The following is a 21,413-nucleotide window of genomic DNA, read 5'->3' as shown; positions in this document are numbered from 1 at the left end:
AGAAATTGACGACAATCAGGTAAAACGAAAGACATTTGTGAAATTAAAACAACACCGGATACTTCAGCACTACAACGGAACATCAGAGCCTTCTGTCATACCTAAGCACTGCAGCGTCTTCCAAACCGAAGTGATAGCTGTAATGAAAGCACTCTTACACCTTAATTCATATAACTTTGAATACGGCTTTCAGCTCGATCACCAGCAACTCAAAAACAGTCTCAGGCTGTAGATTATCTCTTCACGAGATAATGAAATATAGATAATGATGGCAAATAAGAATGACATTATTCTAATCTCCCTGGTCCTGGTTACAGGGACATCACCTGGCAACTGAATAACAAATGCTTCTTACAAACTCCAGCGTAGGGAAGCATACCACCACACCATTCCAGTTTACTGTCATACAAATAGCTTCTTACAAACTCCCGCTTAGGGAAGCCAATAAAAGAAAAAACCAACTCAGCTGGGAATCTGTCCCAAATTGCCAGTTGGTTCGCCACCTATGGCTCATTATCTCCAATTATTCCAATATTCCATTTACCATTTATCATCAAAATCATCAATCACTCAAATGGAGCACTGGATAGTGAGAACACATGCTAGGTAAATGAATTCTGTGGGGCGACTTCTTCAGGGTGGGCGAACTGTTAGCCTAGTAGTCTCCTGAACACGGTAAGGGTAGATCTTAATACGGTATCCCAAGGGACAGAAACTTAAGTTAGAAGGGACTAACTTAACCTAGCCTCCAACACCATTGATCAAATCAAGACTAATTTCGAGCGGATTCAAGCATGAAAATTAAATTAAGGCCCGGTTTTTAAAATTTTGTTAAACGAACAGTCAATCAAAAATCAGGGATTAAAAAACTGCACCCGAAAAAAAGAACTGACTGGTATAGTCGAGATTCCCGACTATATTATACCCCGTACACATATCTTCCAGTCAGTTCCAAACTAGTAGAACCTATACCTTTTTTATGTTTTATTATTAAAAGTATAGTTACCTATAATAATAAAACATCGTCGAAATTTCTATAAGTTAGATTTATGATTAGAATTGAAATTTTAGGTTATCGAACTTTAAGTGTTTTTTAAGAAAGGACGCTATGTTCGGGATTTTTGGGATATATAATATTACACGGATATTATACACGGTACTCATCTCTTTCAACCACACACAATTCGTATTTGTAGATGCTATTGGAGTTTGGAATCAAAAAAACTATATAGTTTGGCATCAAAAAATTTTCCAAAAACATAAATAAAGTGGCGCGTGAAAAAGATTGACCCAAAATTGATCTGCGCAGATACCATACGAGTCCAAGTTCAAATCGAAAGGATCTATATTCAAGATACAACCGTTCAGAATTCTATCACGTTTGTAAGGGAAATTGTAAAAAAATGTCTATATCTACCATATCTTAATATTAATATATATATCTATATACAAGTATATCTATATCTTAACTATAGAAATAGTTTGGCATAAAAAGTTTTTCAAAAAACTTCTTGTACTGGCGTTACAGAAATTTGTACAAATACATAATTTAATTATAATAAACGCGGTTTATATATGGTCATTTACTTGGGAAAGATAAATTATTAATTAGTTAGATAATTAATCGATCACAATTTGTGTCATTTCCCTCCGTTAGTTTGAAGTCTTAAGAAAGACGTCATGTAAACACAGCGTGCTAGACAAAGAGAGAAATGAAATTAATGTCAAGATTACGTGTTCATCTCATTAGTGCAGTTGTGAAACTTCCCTCGAGTACTCCCAATAGCTTCACTGCGGGTCGGCTCTCTGGAAAGCCCTGCATAATGGGGCTGATTATTCCTAAAACTGAAGATGCCGCCCGCCAATGCTGGGCCGTAGCATCTGCTTATTACCTTTCTGTTAAATATATAGATTCACAAGGGGCTTCAAATAAATGTCATTATAATGAAAAAAAAAACATTCTACTTTAGAAATTATAAAAAGGCCCTTGTTTTTTACAACAGCTTGTTATTAGACTAAGCCAATTAATGCATAGCTTCTCACTTAAAAAATGATCTGCGAGGAAGAATTTAATCGCTTCAAGTTAACTATTTTGGCCGAAACTAAAACAAGAATTAATTTCTTGCAGTGAAAAGGTTTCGGCAATCCAACAACAAAATGCATTCAGATTAGCACGATTGAGGAGAAAAGGGTAAAAACGAAAAATTGTTATTGTACTTGGCCTTTGCCTATGCTGGGAGCAACACACAAATATGACATTGAATTTCCCTTATGCGAAAGAGCACTTCCAACAACAAAGAAGCAACAAGAGCTATGGGGCTGGGCACCCCTTCTTTAGATTAAGTACTAGAAAACCAAAGAATTGTGTTGAAACGATTGCATCAAGCAGAGAGCTGCTTAACAGATTCTTCCAGAGTCGCCCAAGAAACAGGATCCGAGAGCAATTCGTGTCAGTGCACTTTGGCCGGAGCTCATCATGCGTTGTGTTTCCGTTACACCACTTATAAATCAAGAACGGCAGAACGGATTTGAGTAAAAATTGGTAGGGAGGTAGCTTAGAGCCAGGAGACGAATATAGGGTACTTTATATCCCGTTCCCGATATACTTTTTAGCGGGAATTATACTCCTCCGAAATGGCTGCACTTATAGTAATGAATAACCATGATACAATTATACAAGGTAGTCCATTCCACTGACATATCGTTCGGGTTTGGTCACTTAATTTCAAACTGTCAAACTGAAAGGTGATTTTTTTTTCAAAACTTTAAACTTTAAGTGGCCAAGAAAAAAATGACTTTTTCCAGTTCTTGTCGCAAGCACGTGCTACGCGTAAATTTGTTTTTTTTTTTTTAGTTTTTTTTTAATAAAAATTTAACACAGACTTTGTTAAACGCCGCTGAGCAGGTCGATATTGGTGTAAATATAAAAAAAATGTAATTTAAGATACGTATATTCTTTACAATTAAGAACTTAAACAAGAGAATGGTTGTCCAAAAACATAAACGAAGAATTATGTCAAATTCAAAACTAATTAAAATAAAATTATAAACACTACAACTCTTGTCATATCTAAGAAAAACTTTTAGCCCCATGCCCCGTGTGAGGGTTTATCAAAGTACTGTATAGCCGTTTCACTCGCACTATTCAACGCTTACTATGTTAAAATTAAAATAAGTGACTTAAGTCAACGAATGGACTACCTTGTATAATTGTATCATGTGAATAACAGTAAGTAGGCTGTGAGCGTAACGTATCGTACATTTATGTGTGTGCCATATGCTCCTGAAATAGGGCCCTGCCGACCCCTTATCAAAAAGTTCATCAAGGATTTACATCGGTTCCATTTCTCCGACTGGCATTCAAGTACGAGCCTGATGTTTAATATTCTGCTTATTCCAAAGTGATTATTGGTACTTTGGAAAAAGAATGCCTATATTGTCATGCACTCAATTTAAAAATGAGCCAGTACCCTGTTCCTTGAAGTCAATTCGAAGTCAATTCATTCTTCCGAATGAAGCATGTTTTTACTCATGACAGATATGAACCGTGAACTACAGTAAGATACTGCAGAAATGACAGGCCTTGGTAGTCCACTACAATAGCAATATTCCACCACTTAATGACGAACAAAAAATTATTTATTAAACATTGAACATGCCATTGAACATTCAAAATAATCCAGATTCAGTGTGCAACATAAAAAAATAATGTCTATGTTGAAAAAATTTCAGCATAGTGCTGAAAAAATTTAAAATGAATATTTTGGATGAATGCACTATGGCACGTAATCATTCGCTTGAGGCATTGGATTGGACATTGACGGGTATAAAACACAATGATAAACTATTTGGCTGCTCTTTGTTACTCCTTTCAGGTGATTTCAGACAAACTCTTCTCTAAATCTAAATGCTTACTTAAAATCATCGCGACGTTGCTTACTTAAATCGTTGCGTAACGTTGAAAAAGTAGAACTGACGAAAAGTATGCGCGTTTAAATGCTTCGGGATCCATCCGCCGAAATTTTCTCTACACAAGTGTTAGATATTGGCGATGAGAAAGTTGCTGTACGTGAAAATACTGGATGTACTTGAAATACTGAAAAATATTTATTAACTAAAATAAGTGAAAGAAAGAACTAGATTTTTTCTAGAACTAGAAAAAAACTTTTTAGCTTTTTAGTTTTAATCCAAGCATAGCTCGGACCTGCTTCTTCCCCTTTTATTGCTTCTTTTTGTCTAACGCTATAGAGGTTGTTATTTCTATTTCAGCAGTTTTTCTTTGCCTACTTCAACCGCTGTATTCAACGCATTGTCTGTATTTGGTACAGTGCATGAAGGTATATTTGTTTTTGATATTTTTGTTAATTTTGATATTATGGAATTTAAATTCTTCTGCTTAGTTAAGCCTTGTTGTAAGACATTTCCTTCATCCCAGCCTACCATCCACTGCTATCTAGAATAAAGCTGAAACTGAGAATAATTCAGCTTTCGAACATATAGTTTTAATGAGCAATTATGATCAGCATCCGATATGTCCTCTGTGTCATCATTTCAAGTGATACCACGGATCCAATCAAATGAAACCCCAGTAACAGTCAGCAGGGTAAGTTACCGAAAGGACCCCCAGTATAAAGACGATTTAAAGGTGCCGGATATGAACAAATTAAATTATAATCAATATTCAAGATTCGTGTACCTCTGCTGATGTTAAAACGATTTGTTCAAACAAGGGTTCGCGGTTCACACAAGGTTGTCGACCAATTTTTCACCACTTCTTCTTTCTCTTCAAAAAACTAAGACAACCCTTTAGCTTTTCCTTCAAGATAATTTATCTAGTGCCTAATCTAGATTTCAAACCATTCCTGGTATCGATCAGATGTCTCCATGCGTGGAAAGTAATATTCGCTGTTTCCGTAAAGCTGATTTTCACAAACTTAATATCTTTATCGATACATATGATTGGTCCGATATTCTGGCATGAACCGAACTTAATATCACCTAAGAAAAATTTTACTGTACTTTCAATACATTTTTTGACTCATGTTCGCTATGGAAATATTCGTCCACTGCAACAAATACTCCTTGGTTTACAAGGTGCCTTATTAACCTAAAAAATACTAAAAACAGGCTTTTACTTAAATATAAAAAAGATGCAATAGGTTAGATTTTTCAAGATACTCGTATTTACTAACTCGGTCAAATTTTACCGTGCAAAACGCTGAATGTTACAGGAATTATATTCGCGGCTGCCGGATACAATTTACTTTGGATCCAAAGCAGTTTTGTAATTTTGTAAACACTAAGCGTAAACAAGTATCTTTTTCACCCCTGCTTACGTTTGAAAATTCATCTGCGACTTCGGGCCATCAGGCCATTCCCGATCTATTCGCAGAATTTTTTCAAACAACTTGTTCTCTACCTAAATTGACAGATCAGCCTTACGCATATAACATTCAAGCAGCGAATCTTATTTTCTGTCCGTTTTTCTCTGAGAACAACTTATTATCTGATCTTCTAAGGGTCAAACCCATTTATTCGCCAGGCCCCGATGGATAACCAAGCTGTGTGCTAAAATACTGTGCCAGGGCACTGTGAAAACCTCTTCATAGACTGTTATCACAACTTATACAACTCATACAACTATCTTTGGAAAGCTCGATTTTGGAAGTGGAAGTGGAAGGAATCATTCATAATTCCCTTACATAAAAAAGGAAAAAAGTACGATGCTGCCAACTACAGAGTCATCTCTTAATGTCGGCAATTCCAAAGTTTTTTAAAAAATTAATTACTTCTCATTTGCAACACTTTTGCTCTTCGATCATCTCTCCATGTCAGCATGGCTTCATTAACCGTCGCTCCACCACCACAAATTTATTAGAGTTGACATCCTTTGTCATAGATGGCTTTCGAAAGAAATGTCAAACAGATGTTATTTACACAGCCTTTATCAAAGCATTTGATTTGACAGCTACTTAGATGGAAGAACACAAAGAGTCTTATTTAAAAACATACAAGTACATTTCCAGTACATGGTCCATGCTACATTTGGCGTCCCTCAAGGAAGTCATCTTGACCCGTTATTATTTACTCCCTAGTTCTTATGTATGCAAATGATGTAAAGCTTTGTCTTCAGTACAAATTCATCTCTGCCCAAAGCTGAGTGGATCAAAATGTAATGTGGTTAATGAAGCAAAGGGTGTTCTTGGTTGTATTAAAATATGGTCTAAAGAATGCAATGATTTACTAACACGCTTTAAATTTTATGTTCCTAGTATAAAGACAAGAAACTTTGATCCTTTACCCTTAAGGGTATTATGTTAGGACTACAATGGTCTCTACCACATAACTTCGCTTTGCTCTACTTCCAACTTTAAAACTTCTATTCTTAAGCTCTATCTGAGCAGCACCCTTTCTTATAATCTTTCACACTTTTCTTTATACTCGGATCTATCCGCACGATTTTGCCGAAACGACGTTCGGTAGCAGCCCTTAGTGGGCTTGGTGCTGTACTACCAGGCACGAGCCGCGCGAAAAAAAAATATTCGTCAGAATACTTCCAAATTTTGTCACAATTTGGAACGCCAGCGGCCTGGTGAAAAGCAGGCCAGCAGTGGAGCTCTACTGCAAAACTGAAAAATCCTCATATTCTCCTCATATCGGTGACCCATTTTACAAACAGATCCTATCTAACCCTCAGAGGATACGACCTTATTGCTGTCAACCACCCAAACGGAAGAGGTCATGGGGGTGCGGCCATCCTCATCCGCAAGTACGAGACCCTGCCAGCCATTAGAGACGACTGGGTCCAATGCGCTAAAATTCAAGTCGCCACCACCAATGGAGATATTACCATTGCTGCTGCCTACTGCCCCCAGACCCAATGTCAGCGACGTTGACTTCGGGATGCTCCTGGACTCCCTCGGGCCCAAGTTTCTCATTGGCTGGGACTTTAATGCCAAACACCCTTGGTGGTGCTCCAGAGTCAATAACCCAAAAGGCGTGGCCCTAGTAAGGCAAATCTGGGCTCGTAATCTCGGCTGCCATGCTACAGACGCTCCAACCTACTGGCCAACAGATCCGTCGAAGTTCCCAGATGTCCTGGACTTCGCCATCACAGGAGGACTGGACTCGGTCGGAATCCAGGTACGAGAAGTCGCCGACCTTATTTCTGACCACAGCGCTCTTGGCGTCTCTCTATACACGTCAGCCATCCTAAGGTCGGCCCGAAAGCCATCGGGAAATTCATTGGATGTGCTCTGCCGCGGATCTTAACACAGCTCTGGAATTCCCCGACCAGATTGAGGCGGCCGTAAAGGAACTGACCGCACATATCCAAGCTGCAGCAGCCGTGGCAGCTATAAGGCTTTCGAACCGCCCGAGAGCCTCTGACAAGGACATCCCTTTTTGGAATCCAGACGTCACGGCTCTCATGCTGGAAAAGCGGCGACTCAGGCGGGTCTGGATGCTGTCTAGAAACTCGAGGGATAAGACCAACCTGAATAGAGTCTCCAAGTGGCTCTCTGAACTCTTGGCGGACTTGAGGAAGGAAGCGTTCAACGGGTTCGTTGATCAGTTGGAACCGGGTGACCCACAAAACAATCTGTGCCTCATTACGAAAAGCATACGACGTCCTTTTAAGAGGATCCCATTTGTTCAGCGAGCCGACGGCAGTTGGTGCAGGTCAAAGACGGACCGAGCCAACGCGTTCGCCGAACACCTGGAAAGCGTATTCTCCCCTTTCTACCGCTGCTCGCCAGAAGAGGCAGCAGAAACGGAACAACTCTTGGCAGAGCTCGCACGAGGCGACGACAGAATACCACCTGTGACGAAAGAGGACGCAGCCGCCCAGATTTCAGTGTTGAGTAACAACAAGGCCCCGGGCGATGATGGCATCAATGCAGCCGCATTAAAACTTCTGCCACCTCCAAGCATCAAGATACTGACGAAAATTTATAATAGATGCTTAGAAATTGAGTGTTTTTGAGTAGAGCATTGCCAGTACTGGACGAGGCTGGTCTGATCCCCAATCACCAGTTTGGCTTCAGGCGGTCCGACGGAACCCCGGAACAATGCCACAGAGTGGTGCAGTATATCCTGGACGCCTCCAAAACCATGAAGTACTGCCTGGCTGTAATGCTGGACGTCAAACAAGCCTTGGACCGGGTCTGGCTCCGGTCTCCTGATTAAATTGAAGACTAACCTATCCAGAACTTACTACCTCATTCTGGAGTCGTTCCTGATGGACCGCAAATTTGCGGTCAGATGCGGAGAGGCCACTTCTGGACTCAGAGAAGTCCGCACCGGAGTCCCCAAGGCAGCGTGCTGGGCCCTTTATTATACAATGACTCACGGCCGATCTCCCAGTTTTGCGGAGCCCCAACATAATAACAGCGACCTATGCGGACGATACCGCCTTCCTGACCGCTGCTGACAACGCTACAGAGGCAACTGCTGTCATGCAGGAGCAACTAGATCTTCTCGGCGATTGGCAAAGAAAAAGGAATATTCAACTGAATAACGATAAATCCACCGCCACCACATTTTCCCTCCGTCGGGGAAATTGCCCACCGGTCCACCTCAACAGCTCCTCCATCCCACAAGAAGAAAACCCAATATAACTGGGCTTCATGCTAGACAGATGCTTACTTGGAAGCCTCACCTAGTCAAAAAGCGAAAGCAGTGTGAAGTAAGTTTAAAGGCGTACTATTAGCTGATGGGTAGGTGGTCGAAGCTAAGGACCTCTTTGAAAATCCTAATCTACATGGCGATTATTCGGTCAATTTGGACATACGGGATCCAACTTTGGGGCACGGCCAGTAAGACTAATATTCGGACTATCCATACATTTGAAAATAGATCCCTCCGTATTGCCACTGGGGCCAACGTCTACCACGACAACCAGACAATCCACGAGGTGCTTGGCTTTCCATCGGTGAAGGAGGAGATCAGGAAAAGCAGCAGCAAGTTCATCCACAAACTACACAACCACCCCAACGAGTTGGCGACCACTCTCCTCGACAACAGCGAACAGATGCGGTGGCTGTGCAGAACTCTCCCGCTGGACCTTATCCGGAATAACTCTTAGACATTCTTATTTTTCCACCTCTAACTTAAGTTACACATAAGCCAAGTTTTCTACCACAATATTTAATGGTTGTCCCTGTTGGACAGTTCTAACATTTTAATATATTTTAATAAAAGAAATATTTTTTTTAACTTTGAAACAACAAATTTTCGTTTTTCTGAAACATTTCCAATAAATTATTTAATTAATTTTAATTAATTTAAAATGTTTCAAAATAAATTCCTTCGTTTATTACTTGGGGAATGGGAGTCGAAGAAAATTGCACATGAGCAATATTTATCGGATCGAGTTAAAATTTTGAGGACATGTAGGTTTGGTTAGGTTAAGGCGGTGATGCGTGAGGGCATCGTGGTATCACTCGGAGCTCCAGTGGCTCAAGAGGCAAAGGCGAGGAATCGTGCTCACTAGGCACATATTACGTAGCATTTAAAATTTATAAAATATATATTACTGAAAGGGTTGGATATAGCACAGCATCATATATTCAAATTTAGTATGTATGTATATATTTATATTGTGTGAAATTATTAAATAATTGTTAAATATTTGTATAATAACTGTCAATATTGTTCTGTTATCTGGACTCACCTCCTTGATCATCAAGGGCTACAAGTGTACGTATTCCTGCTTCCTTGCTCTGATGTCCAGCAAATTGAAATGTAAACAATTTGTAAAAGTGTATAAGTTTAAATGTGTTAGTATGGTTTACAATGTAAATAATTGTAATTTTGTAGGTATCAGTATATATATTTTAATATTTGTATGTAAGAATATGACAATAATGAAAAAGGTAGAAACACATAGCCAAGATTTATTTTGTAAACGAATTTTATTTTTCAAACGTAAAATATATTGGGTAAATAAGAAAAGTGGTCCTTGTAATGAAACATTTTTAAGAACATTATTATTATTAAGAACAAAGTTAAAATTATTAAAATAGTGATCAATTGGTCAAGTGGTTATTTTAAGTTAATTAATTCGGTCGCGGATAGTAGACCGCTTCGTCGAGGTCAACTGTGAATTAGGCAAGCCCTATTGTCTTTAATTTATAGCCCCGGAAAGATACGGTATTATTTATGCGCTTGACCACACACAAATATCCTACTCACACCGGAATCCTATCCCCGGACCAAACTAAAATGTCATTTGAACCGTTTGGAAAGCCATCCTGTCTGGAGGTTCGGGCTACGTTCCCCGGACCAAACTAAAATGTCATTTGAAAGCCATCGTGTCTTGAGGTTCGGGCTACAATGTGAAACGTAGAGCTCATGGAAATGATCCAGATGATGCGCCCAGCAGATAAGTTACATGCATTTTCTAGTACACTATTGTACAAAGTTAAATCAAATAAAATTTTACCAAAAAGGTCTTACAAATATATCAAGATTACAAATATTTATAAGAAACAAAACAAAAAATTGCACCAGAAATCACATCATCACATTTTTGTTAATAAGCAGAAGTTGATCAACGGCTTTAGGTTTAAGACTGAATCTTGAATCTTTAGTTTTTTTTCTGCCTTTGAAACATTTTTTTAAAATAATGTCGCTTTCTCCGGTGGTCCCCGACCTAGATGAGGTTGATGTCAATTTTGTAATGCATTCCCCGCAATCTGAGAATTTTTTCTTAATCCTAATTTTATCCATCACTTTTGGTTAAAGTGTGAACTTCTAAAGCTTGATAATTCGAGTTACTTTTAAATTTCCCATAATTCCAATATCATCAGCCAAATATAAAGTGGGGTGGTCGCGACGACTAAAGACGCTCAAATGCCTATCTCTAAGACGAAAACTCACTACTGTCCATTAGAGATATTGCATTTATTTGTACCAGATTCTGGGGACCTAGAAGTTGGAAACGCTATTCGTCCTTATTATTTATTAAAATTCTAAAGTTTGTACATTTTGTTCCATTTCGTGATGCAGTCCCCGCAATCTGAGAGTTTTTTTTTATTCTTATGATTGGTCCTATCGATTGGTAGCCTTTTGTCCATCATGTTTGGTTAACATGTGAACTTCTAAAGCTTGAATTGGAAGGCAGTTCTGGAATTGGAAGACCTAATAATGAATTAAGAGCTTAGTTGGGCAAAACGGCAATAATGCCATTGCTTGTGACCCTTTGCACTTTTACAGCTTCTAAGTTTTGGTTTTCCTTTTGAAATTTGACCCGCAATCAAAACTGACCTGAAAACTGATTCACAGATCCACAAATTCACAACCACAACAACATTTCAAACGCAGGATTACCTAAAGGAAAGCGGAAATCCATCCATAAAGCGAATTCATCAGTCTTAGTAAACGAAAAATAATTTCCTAAAGTGTCGATGACGTCCCGGTTATTTGATGCGACAACCAGAAACCGACAACCGACAACGAGCCACTGTGCATGAAAGAGTTTATTGCTTAAACACTGCGGGAACAAGGGAAGATTTGACTGAAAGGACAACTTGGGAGACGGGTCGCCTAAATCAAGCTTACTTCGACTGTCCAATCTTATTTAATATTAAAATTGCACAGTAAAAGATATCGTAAAAGGCTTGAGGTAGCCAAACTTATCTGCGATAGCTTGACGAGTTTCATTCCATTTCATTTGTATATGGTGAGGACGACACAGATGACGTAACTTTACCTGTTGTGAGTTTAACATCTCATTTTTATGATACTCTTGAAGAGGGTATGAAGGAGCATTAAAGGAGACATCTCCGACCCTCTAAAGTATATATTTTGTTAATTAGGATCACCTCCTGAGTTGATATGAGCATTTCCGTCCATCCGTCTGTCTGTCTGTTTCTACGCAAGTTTATAGCTTTAAAGCCGAGAGACTATTTTGCGCAGAATCAAGAATTTATAGGGTCGGAGATGTCTCCTTCACTGCGTTGCACACTTTTGACCAAAATTATAATACACTCTGCAAGGGTATAAAAACAGAATACTTTCAACGACAATATGCGTAAGATTAGCGTAAGATGAGCGTAAAAAATAAGGTAAAATGCTCTCTGAGGGCCTACTGGGATCTTTTGCAAGAAATTTTTGCAACTCTTTAACTTTAAAAATACTAAAGCTATGGCAATTGTAATCAATTATTTTTATGGCAGCTATAGGATAGAGTCGGTCGATACCGGCCGTTCCGATTTCTATACTGCGCACAAAGAAAAGAGGATGTGCAAAGTTTCAAGCCGATCGGCGTAACAACAAACAGACAGATGGACATGCATCCATTCAAGAGGTGAAATGTCACCTTTACTGCGTTGCAAATTTTCGACCAAAATTAAAATACTCTTTCCAAGGGTATAACAAAACATTTTATTTTACTGCTTAAGGTTTACTTTTTAAATAACGAATTGATTTTTTTTGACAATTTTAGTTAAAACATGAAAAATTTGGTAACTCGGATTAGCTGACCCAAAATAGAATCTCCACTAAGTTCCAGCTTTCTATCTACAAAATAACGAAAGTTGGGTCATTTCCGATCGTTCAGTTATATGGAATCTATAGGATATAGTAAGCTGATCCCGGTCGTTCTGACTTATATATTGCGTGCAAAGAAAAGAAGGGTGTGCAAAGTTTCAAGTCGATAGCTTTAAAACTAAGAGACTAGCTTGCGTAGAAACAGACAGACGGACATGCTCATATCAACTCAGGAGGTGATCCTGATCAAGAATATATATACTTTATAGGGTAGGAGATGTCTCCTTCACTGCGTTGCACACTTTTGGACAAAATTATAATACCCTCTGCAAGAGTGTAAGCATAGGACAGAAAAACAGATGGAAAAACTAGAAAATCTGTTTCATTTTGGTTCAAGAAGAAAAATCAAATTTTAAAAAATCTAAATTTCTTTTTTAAATAGCTATTAGTGGCTAATACCAAAGATTATAAAGTACATAGATGGGACATCAGAGCCCAAAACTAGAAGAACTGTTAGTTAGTAGAACAAATAGTATTGTTGAGAAATAGTTCGTCTTTATTTTGCATTTAAATAGTATTACATTTGCTTCTTTACTTGTTAATTAATTTCTTATTATCGTACCTATTTTTGCGCACATCATTGCCCCGCTTAACCATTTGGGAGCTTTAAGCTCACACGCATACCCGAAATTGCAGTGCAATGCGTTAGTATTAGAACATCACGCAATCGTTTTTCAGTTCTTTTTCTGCACGTTTTGCAAGCCGGCCGCATTCTCTTGTTGACATTAACCGCAACCGCTCGCTGATAGCAACCCGCTTAAAAACATTGTAAACCCGCTAAATAGTGAAAATAAATGCATAAAACTATAATAAAAACCATAATACAGTCCACTATTCATAAACATAACAAATTTTGGTCCTTCGAGCCGGATAGCCGCGTTTATTTGTGCATTTACTTTTGTGAACATTAGAGACAAATTTACCGCTTTTTCGTCATGAACGCGATAATGCATAGAACGATTCAACAACGTGGTGCCTGCAAGGGGCAAATAACGCGCACCCTCAACAGTGCTGTGGAGTTTTCACAAAGATGTGAGAATGTGGAAACATTGCAATTCAAGCTGGAGCGTTTGGTCGCCACTTTCAACCACTTTATGGAGCTCTCAGATGATTTAATGGAATTTCACTTGGAGGAGGGATATGAAGACCCTGGATTGGATATACCCGAATACGAAGACAAGTTCTACGCCGCGCATGCTATTTTTAGTAACGCCATCAAGGACATGGGAGGTCAAGATCATGGACAGGACCAGTCGAACATTCTACTTTCAAGTACAGTGGAACGCCTATTTGAGGGACAAAACAACCTTTTGGAGAAAATTCATACCTCATCGGGAACTGCTGATTTAAGGTTTGAGAAAATTCGGATTCCCACATTTTCTGGTAAATATGAGGATTGGAGCCAGTTTAGTGATCTGTTCTTAAGCTCAGTAAATAGTAAAGAAAAGCTCTCCAAGTGCCAAAAGTTTCATTATCTCAAATCGTATCTGGAGGGAGAAGCACTGTCCCTAATTAAACATATTGCCGTCTGTAAAGATAATTACCAAGACGCATGGGCAAAATTAGAAAATCGTTATAATAAAATCGCTCGATCGTTTGTTCAGAATTTTTTTTTCGTTTCCAACCGCTAACAATTCGAATATTGCAGAATTACGCAAGGTAATTGACTCGGCCGACGAATGCATTCGAGGCTTACATGCGCTGAACTGTGACAGCCGCGATGTATGGCTCATTCATATTTTGCTGTCAAAGTTAGGTTCAGAAATTAAACAAGTTTGGGCCAACTGCAGTATATCGGCCACTGAAGACGTCACCATAGATGATCTGTTCGCCTTTCTTTTCGCTCATTGTGATACTTTGGAGTCTTGTCAGGATTTACCCGCAATGCAACGCTCAAGACCAGCCCAGAGTAGACGCCGCCAAGCCGCCTTTCATGCCAGTGGATCAACTCAGTCGTCTCGCGAATGTATATTTTGCCAAGGACAGCATTCTATATATTCATGCAATGAATTCAAGGCACTGGATGTAGCCGCCGCACCTTCGCCAAGGATACAAAATTATGCTTCAACTACTTGAGTCGTTCGCATTAAGTCAGGGATTGTAATTCATCGAACACTTGCCGTCAGTGCAACGCTAAGCATCACACGTTAGTACACCCGATTGAAGCAAGATCGGTTCCTGTGGCACCTGCGCACTCGATTGCGGCTGATACGAATACTGCCGCTGTTGGCCATCATATTTTGGAGAGGGCCAACAATCCAGCCCTACTGCCAACTGTTGTCGCCAATGTAATTGACACATGGGGAAACGAGACCTCATGTAGGTTATTGCTCGATACTGGATCAACAAGAACCATGTTGAACCACGCACGCACAAGTTCATCACGCTTATGAAGATTTGGATTCCTTAGTTCGCTCATTTATGGACATGGAACAAGTGCATCCGAGTAAAACAACGATAGATGCCAGTGTTCCCGCCGAACAACATTTTCTGAAAACACATGCTCGTAGAGAAGATGGTGTTTATATTGTTCAATACCCATTCAAGAAGCCCCGCACGCCAATTGGCTCCACTTTGCCACAGGCTTTAAACCGCTTCGCCGCTTTGGAAAGGAAATTTAGTAGATTCCCCGCACTCAAACAACAATATGTGGATTTCATGGATGATTATTTAAATCGAGAACATATGGAATTGATTCCGGCTGCTGCAGGCGGTGAGGATCCCGCACGCTACAACTATTTGGCACACCATGCAGTTTTTAAGCCAGATAGTACTACCACACGTTGCCGAGTGGTATTTGACGGCTCTGGAAAGGATTCCACGGGTCATTCTCTTAATTCGCGACTGCATATAGGACCGCCTATTCAAAGGGATTTAATTGGAGTATGCCTTCGATTTCGTCAGCATCGTTATGTATTTTGTGCAGACATCGAGAATATGTTTAGAGGCATTTTGGTGTCGGACGAACATACACAGTACCAACGCATAGTTTGGAGGAAGGATGAAAACGCTACGCTGGATCATTATCGACTGTTGACAGTAACATATGGATTAGCTTCATCGCCGTTTATTGCAGTTCGAGTTCTTAAACAGCTCTCGAATGACTATGCCGAATTGTATCCCACCGCTGCTGTCGTGCTCAACAGAGACGCGTACGTTGATGATATTCCTACTGGATGCGACAACATCAAGGATCTCATTGCACTCAAAGATGAATTGATTCTGCTTCTTAGCGAAGCTCAATTCAAATTGCGAAAGTGGAGCTCAAGCTGTTACGCCCTTTTAAAGTCGTTGCCAAAGGAGATTTGTGAGTATCCACCAGAGGATTTAGAAGAAGACCGCTCATTTCGATTTGTTAAAGTCCTGGGATTGTGTTGGGAACCAAAACCGGACTATATTTTCTTCAAATTAGAAACCCCCGCCGAAATTGCAGTGCAATGCGTTAGTATTAGAACATCACGCAATCGTTTTTCAGTTCTTTTTCTGCACGTTTTGCAAGCCGGCCGCATTCTCTTGTTGACATTAACCGCAACCGCTCGCGGATAGCAACCCGCTTAAAAACATTGTAAACCCGCTAAATAGTGAAAATAAATGCATAAAACTATAATAAAAACCATAATACAGTCCACTATTCATAAACAAGTATTTTTAATCGCTCCAGATGGAGACTCGGTGGTAGCGTAAGGCATAGAGTAGTTACTCCGTATACAATTTTTCTGTGTTCAAATCCTTCAAAGGATTTTGAACTTTTTCTTTCTTTTACAATTATTTTTTTTTTTTGTTTTTCTGGTGTGACAAAAAAAAATGTCTCTCTCTTTCCCTCTCTCATCTGCCAGCCGTTTGTCGTGGAACCCGCTCTCAAATGTTTTCATTTTTACAGCGGGTTCCACAACGCGGGTTCCACAACAATATTGGCAATATGCCGTTGAACCCGCACTTATAGAGATTATTACACCGGGTTCCCCACGAACTCAGGCGATGTTAAGGTGATTTTAAAATTTTTTATTTTTCTTGATTGGATTATAAATTTGGGAAAACACATTAAAAGAATAAAAATATAATACAAATAGATTTAAAATTTAAAAAAAAATGGATATACGAAGCCCGGCTTGAACTCATCTTACTCTTCACATCAGCCAAGCAATCCACCACTCGGCTATCCCTCATTCGTTTTCGCGCGAAACATTTCTCAAACCTAACTTTTTTCTTTGTATGAGATTTCCCATCTATGTACTTTATTGCCAATAGGTACGTGGAAAGGCTGGACCGACATCCTAACCATGAGGCCATCAATCTTTTGAACAACAGCTACACCACAAGGAGGCTGAAACGGACCCACCCACTGGACCTCTGCCACTCGGGCGAACGGGACTGAGCTGCAGTTGTAAAACCAACAAGGCCCACTAAAGGGCCCGACAATAAATAACTTGAATTATATCGCTAAGGTTTACTGTTAAAATTAGTTTCCTAGGATAAGCAAACATTGTACTACTCAATATTTCATTAAGTTAAGGTCCCATTATAAAATGTAATTATGGGTGTAAAAAAAAAAAAATGTACTTTATAATCTTTGCTAATACACTAGTAGTCATAGTTTTTTTATGTTCTGTCAAAGATTGTGGAATACTTAGATGGGACATCAGAAACCAAAACGGTCAAAGTTTTTCGTTGAGCTTAATGTTAAAGTAGGAACGCATATGCACACCATTTGTATGGTCATGTAAAGAAACATTTGTGCTCATGTTTATATGTGTTGGTGCAGGCGCTATTTCGCAAAAATAGTTTGGCTTCCAATTACTAATTTTTAATTGTTTTGGAAAAAGCTTCTCCCGATGAGAAGGAATAGCAACAAGAATAGTATTAATCGGATAACCAAGTACGAGCATTCTAGTCTAGATATTTATTGCCAAGGGTTCAACTCTCCTATGCAGATTAAGAAACACACTGAATTTTTTTTTTTTTTTGTCGCGGTTTTTTCAAAATGTTGGAAATGCCAGCACTCCGGCAAAAATTCCGGCACTCAAGAATGGATTTATTAGTATATATTATGCTATTATTATTAGTATTTATGAAGCTATTTGTTATTTATTAAGCTAGATTTTAAATTTGAAGGACAGGAAAGAGATGTTATGGAGTAGAGACCAATGTATTTCGAACATAAGACCCTTTAAGTGTAGTGCATATGTCGACTACAGCCAACTACAATGGCTAAGGAATAGGGGACTGTTTCTAGTCCTTCTGTTAGGAATGTTAACATTTAAGTGTGTTAGTTGTTATGCCGGCTGTCTACATCCCCATTGATTAGGTTATGTTATGCAGTAGAGACCATTGTATTTCCAACATAAGACCCTTTAAGTGTAGTGCATACTACAATAGCTAAGGAATAGGGGACTGAAGTTTCTAGTCCTTCTGTTGGGAATGTTAACATTTAAGTGTATTTGTTGTTATGCTGGCTATCTACACCTCCATTGATTAGGTTATGTAGGTTATTAGGTTGTCAAGCTTGATAAGTTTATTAGTAGTAATCTGCTACTATAATATGGAAGATTAAGATTTGCATCCCAGTTGAGATTTCTAAGCAAAAATGTTAATAAATTCTTTTGTATATTGGGGACTTCAGATACATGAACCATACTACAGTATCGGACGGACCAAAGAAATGAATAAGCTTTAAGTAATGTAGGGGTTGTTAAATTCTTTTAATCGCCTTTTTCATTAAAAGGGATTAAAAAGGGACAAACCAGGGACACCTATAGCCTTATTAAACATTGTGGAAATATAGTCGGAAAATTTAAGTTTACAGTCTAATAGGACACCGAGATTATCAACCAGAATACTTTTTTCTAGGCAATCCCATAGAAAGAATACGTAACGATAAAAAGACATAAGCATGTATTTTGATCCATTAAGTATTAAATCATATACTAAACACCATTTTTGAAAATATCGGACTGAAGAATGCATTGGGCAAAAATGGATTTATTTTGAAGGCTTAAAATCATCTGCATACATAAGAATTATAAAGTTCATTACAGCAGAGGAATTAATAAAAAGAATAAATAGTAACGGGCCAAGATGACTTCCTTAAGGGATGCCAGATGTAGCACGGATAAAGCGGGAATGTATATTTTTAAATAAGACTCTTTGTGTTCTTCCACCTAAGTAGCTAGAGATCCACGTTAGAAGGTCTGTTGGAAATGCCAGAAGATTCAGTTTACTAAACAAGAATGAGTGATTGACTGAATCAAATGCTTTACTAAAGTCTTTGTAAATAGCATTAGTTTTCGAAAGCCAACTATGATAAAGAATGTCAACTCCAGTAAATTAGTGGTGGTGGAGGGACTCTTAATGAAGCCATGCTGACATGGAGAGATGATCAAAGAGCAAAGGTGTTGCGAATGAGTAATTAATTTTGCATATAACTTTGGAATTGTCGACAATTTAGAGATGTCTCTGTAGTTGGCAGCATCGGACTTTTCCCCTTTTTTATGTGGAAGAATTATTAAATATTTCTTTCACAAAAAATCGAGGTTTCCAAAGATAAGTTAAAAAGTCTATGAAGAGGTTTTCACAGAGCCCAGCTATAGTATTTTAGCACACAGTATTTTAGCACACCCTTAAAATATCTTATAATAAGCTATTCTCGGAGAAAAACGGAAAGAAAATAAGATTTTCTGATTGAATGTTGTATACGTAAGGCTGATCTGTCGTTTTAGGCGAAAAATAAGTTGTTAAAAAAAATTTGGCGAATAGATCGGCAATGTCCCCATCAGAGATCGTAGATGAATTTTCAAATGTTAGCAGAGGTGGAAAAGATTCCTGTTTTCGCTTAGCGGCAGCGGCGAAAATAATTCCTAATAAAAATAAAAATTCAACGTTATGCACGTTCAAATTTGACCGAGCTAGTAGATACCTTGAAAAGTCTATACTACTGCAGGTTTTTTTATATTTAACTAAGAGTATGTTTAAGTTTTTTAAGTTCGTGAAGCACCTTGTAAACCAAGGAGGAATTGTTTAAGCGGACGGATATTACTACGGCACACATGAGTCAAAAAATGTAAAAGTTTAAAGTTTGGTATAATTTTTCTAAGGTAACATTTACATTGGAGCATGGTAGAATATCGGACCAATCAAATGTATCGATGAGGCTATTATGTTTGTGAAAGTCAGCTTTACGGAAACTGCGAATCTTATTTGCCACGCTTGGAAACTTCTGATCGAAACCATTTCTGGTATCGATCAGAAGTAACACCGGTTTACGGTAATATTTATCATTAACGCAGTGCCCACAAAAAAAAACACGACCGTTCGCTTAAGAGGAAGTGAGACAAGTAAGAAACCATTCAAAAAAATATTTGAAACATTTCATCAAACTCCTTAGACCTTTGTTTAATGAGGGCTAACATTCCTGTAGAAATGTGGTCATTAAATGATAACTTGTGATTAAATAAGACCCCACAATCATTTATTGATTTCACACGATCCATGATATGATTCCCAAAAGGGGACGAAACCATATGGGGTACGCAGCGATGAAAAGTCATAAGCTTACATTTTTGAGCAGTTTGGTACAACTAGATTTTTGGAAGAACATGAATACAGTTCATCATGGTTAATTGCCGGTATCTTTTCACAAAATGATCGGAAAAGAAAAAAATAATTTAACATATTGGATCGATTTGGATTTGATGTTTTTTTATAACTCTCTGCGTGCGGTGAGCTAAATGGAACAGCTTTGCTAAAAGATAGTTTTTATAGGAGAAGGCTATGATTCACGAAGTCAAAAGCTTTGGTAATCTGTGTAAATTACATCTGTTTGCAGACGGATCAAAAATCCACGATTGACAGTGGGAGAAAATTCCAACAATCTAGTGATAGCAGAACGGTGATTAGCAAGGAGAAATTTTGCAAAAAAAAAGTTGAAGCTTGGAAGCAATTAATTTCACCGCAAAAATCAACATAAATCTCAAATATCAAATATTGTTGGGCAATTCTTATAATAATTATGAGAAAACTAATTTTTTTGAATAAAAAATTAAAAAAAAAAACGTTCCAAGCTTATATCTTCAAAAATATTAAAATGTCATTCCGATCGTTCAGATGTATGGCACCAATAGGATATAGTCGGATAATTCAGGCCAGTCCGACTTATATACTGCGTGTTGAGGACAGAACGGAGTGTGTCCATTGAGAGAGTAGAATCAGACAGAAAAAAGAACACACAGACATGCCTATATCAAACACGTCATCATTTTTACGCCTCATTTTTATACCCTTGCAGAGGGTAATATCCATTTGGTCAAAAGTGTGCAACGCAGTGAAGGAGCCATCTCCCTATAAAGTATATATATTCTTGATCAGGATCACCTTCTGAGTTGATATGAGCATGTCCGTCTGTCTGTTTGTCCGTCTGTCTGTTTCTACGCAAACTAGTCTCTCAGTTTAAAAGCTATCGACTTGAAACTTTGCACACACCCTTCTTTAATTTGCACGCAGTATATAAGTGGGAACGACCGATAAATGGTATAACTTAGGTGTTTTTAGAGTTTGAGAGTTGAAATTTCTTACGAGAGCTATTTTTGGCAAAACATTACGACATCGAACGATCGAAAATGACCCAACTTTCGTGTTTTTGAAGATAGAAAGCTGAAACTTAGTACAGATTCTATATTTGGTCAGTTGATCCAACCTACCAAATTAGGATCGGCCGACTATAGGATCCTATAGCTGCCATATAACTGAACGATCGGAAATGGTATTTGGTAGAAATATCAACTTTCGTATTTTTGAAGATAGAAGCTTGGGACAACTATATCGGTCAACTATATCCGAAGTTTGCGATATATATCTGGTTTTAACTG

At 38.4% G+C, this 21,413-nt stretch overlaps 1 protein-coding gene across 4 annotated transcripts in view; it reads right to left on the bottom strand.

The window, feature by feature from the left end:
* Positions 1-21,413, bottom strand: part of Snap25 (Synaptosomal-associated protein 25kDa) — a 123,550-nt gene that overhangs the window by 86,671 nt on the left and 15,466 nt on the right. For 3 of the 4 annotated variants that reach the window (XM_043211366.2, XM_070279923.1, XM_043211372.2), the window contains one exon: positions 9,674-9,722. The exons of the other annotated variant lie outside the window; for it this stretch is intronic. In XM_043211366.2, coding sequence (XP_043067301.1) covers positions 9,674-9,722 — 49 coding nt within the window. The remainder of the gene's footprint in view (positions 1-9,673; positions 9,723-21,413) is intronic. 4 annotated transcript variants of the gene reach the window in all.

Source organism: Drosophila bipectinata, chromosome 3L, assembly GCF_030179905.1.
Source record: "Drosophila bipectinata strain 14024-0381.07 chromosome 3L, DbipHiC1v2, whole genome shotgun sequence".
Classification (NCBI taxonomy): Eukaryota; Metazoa; Arthropoda; class Insecta; order Diptera; family Drosophilidae; genus Drosophila; species Drosophila bipectinata.
This window is presented reverse-complemented; position numbering and strand designations above follow the sequence as displayed.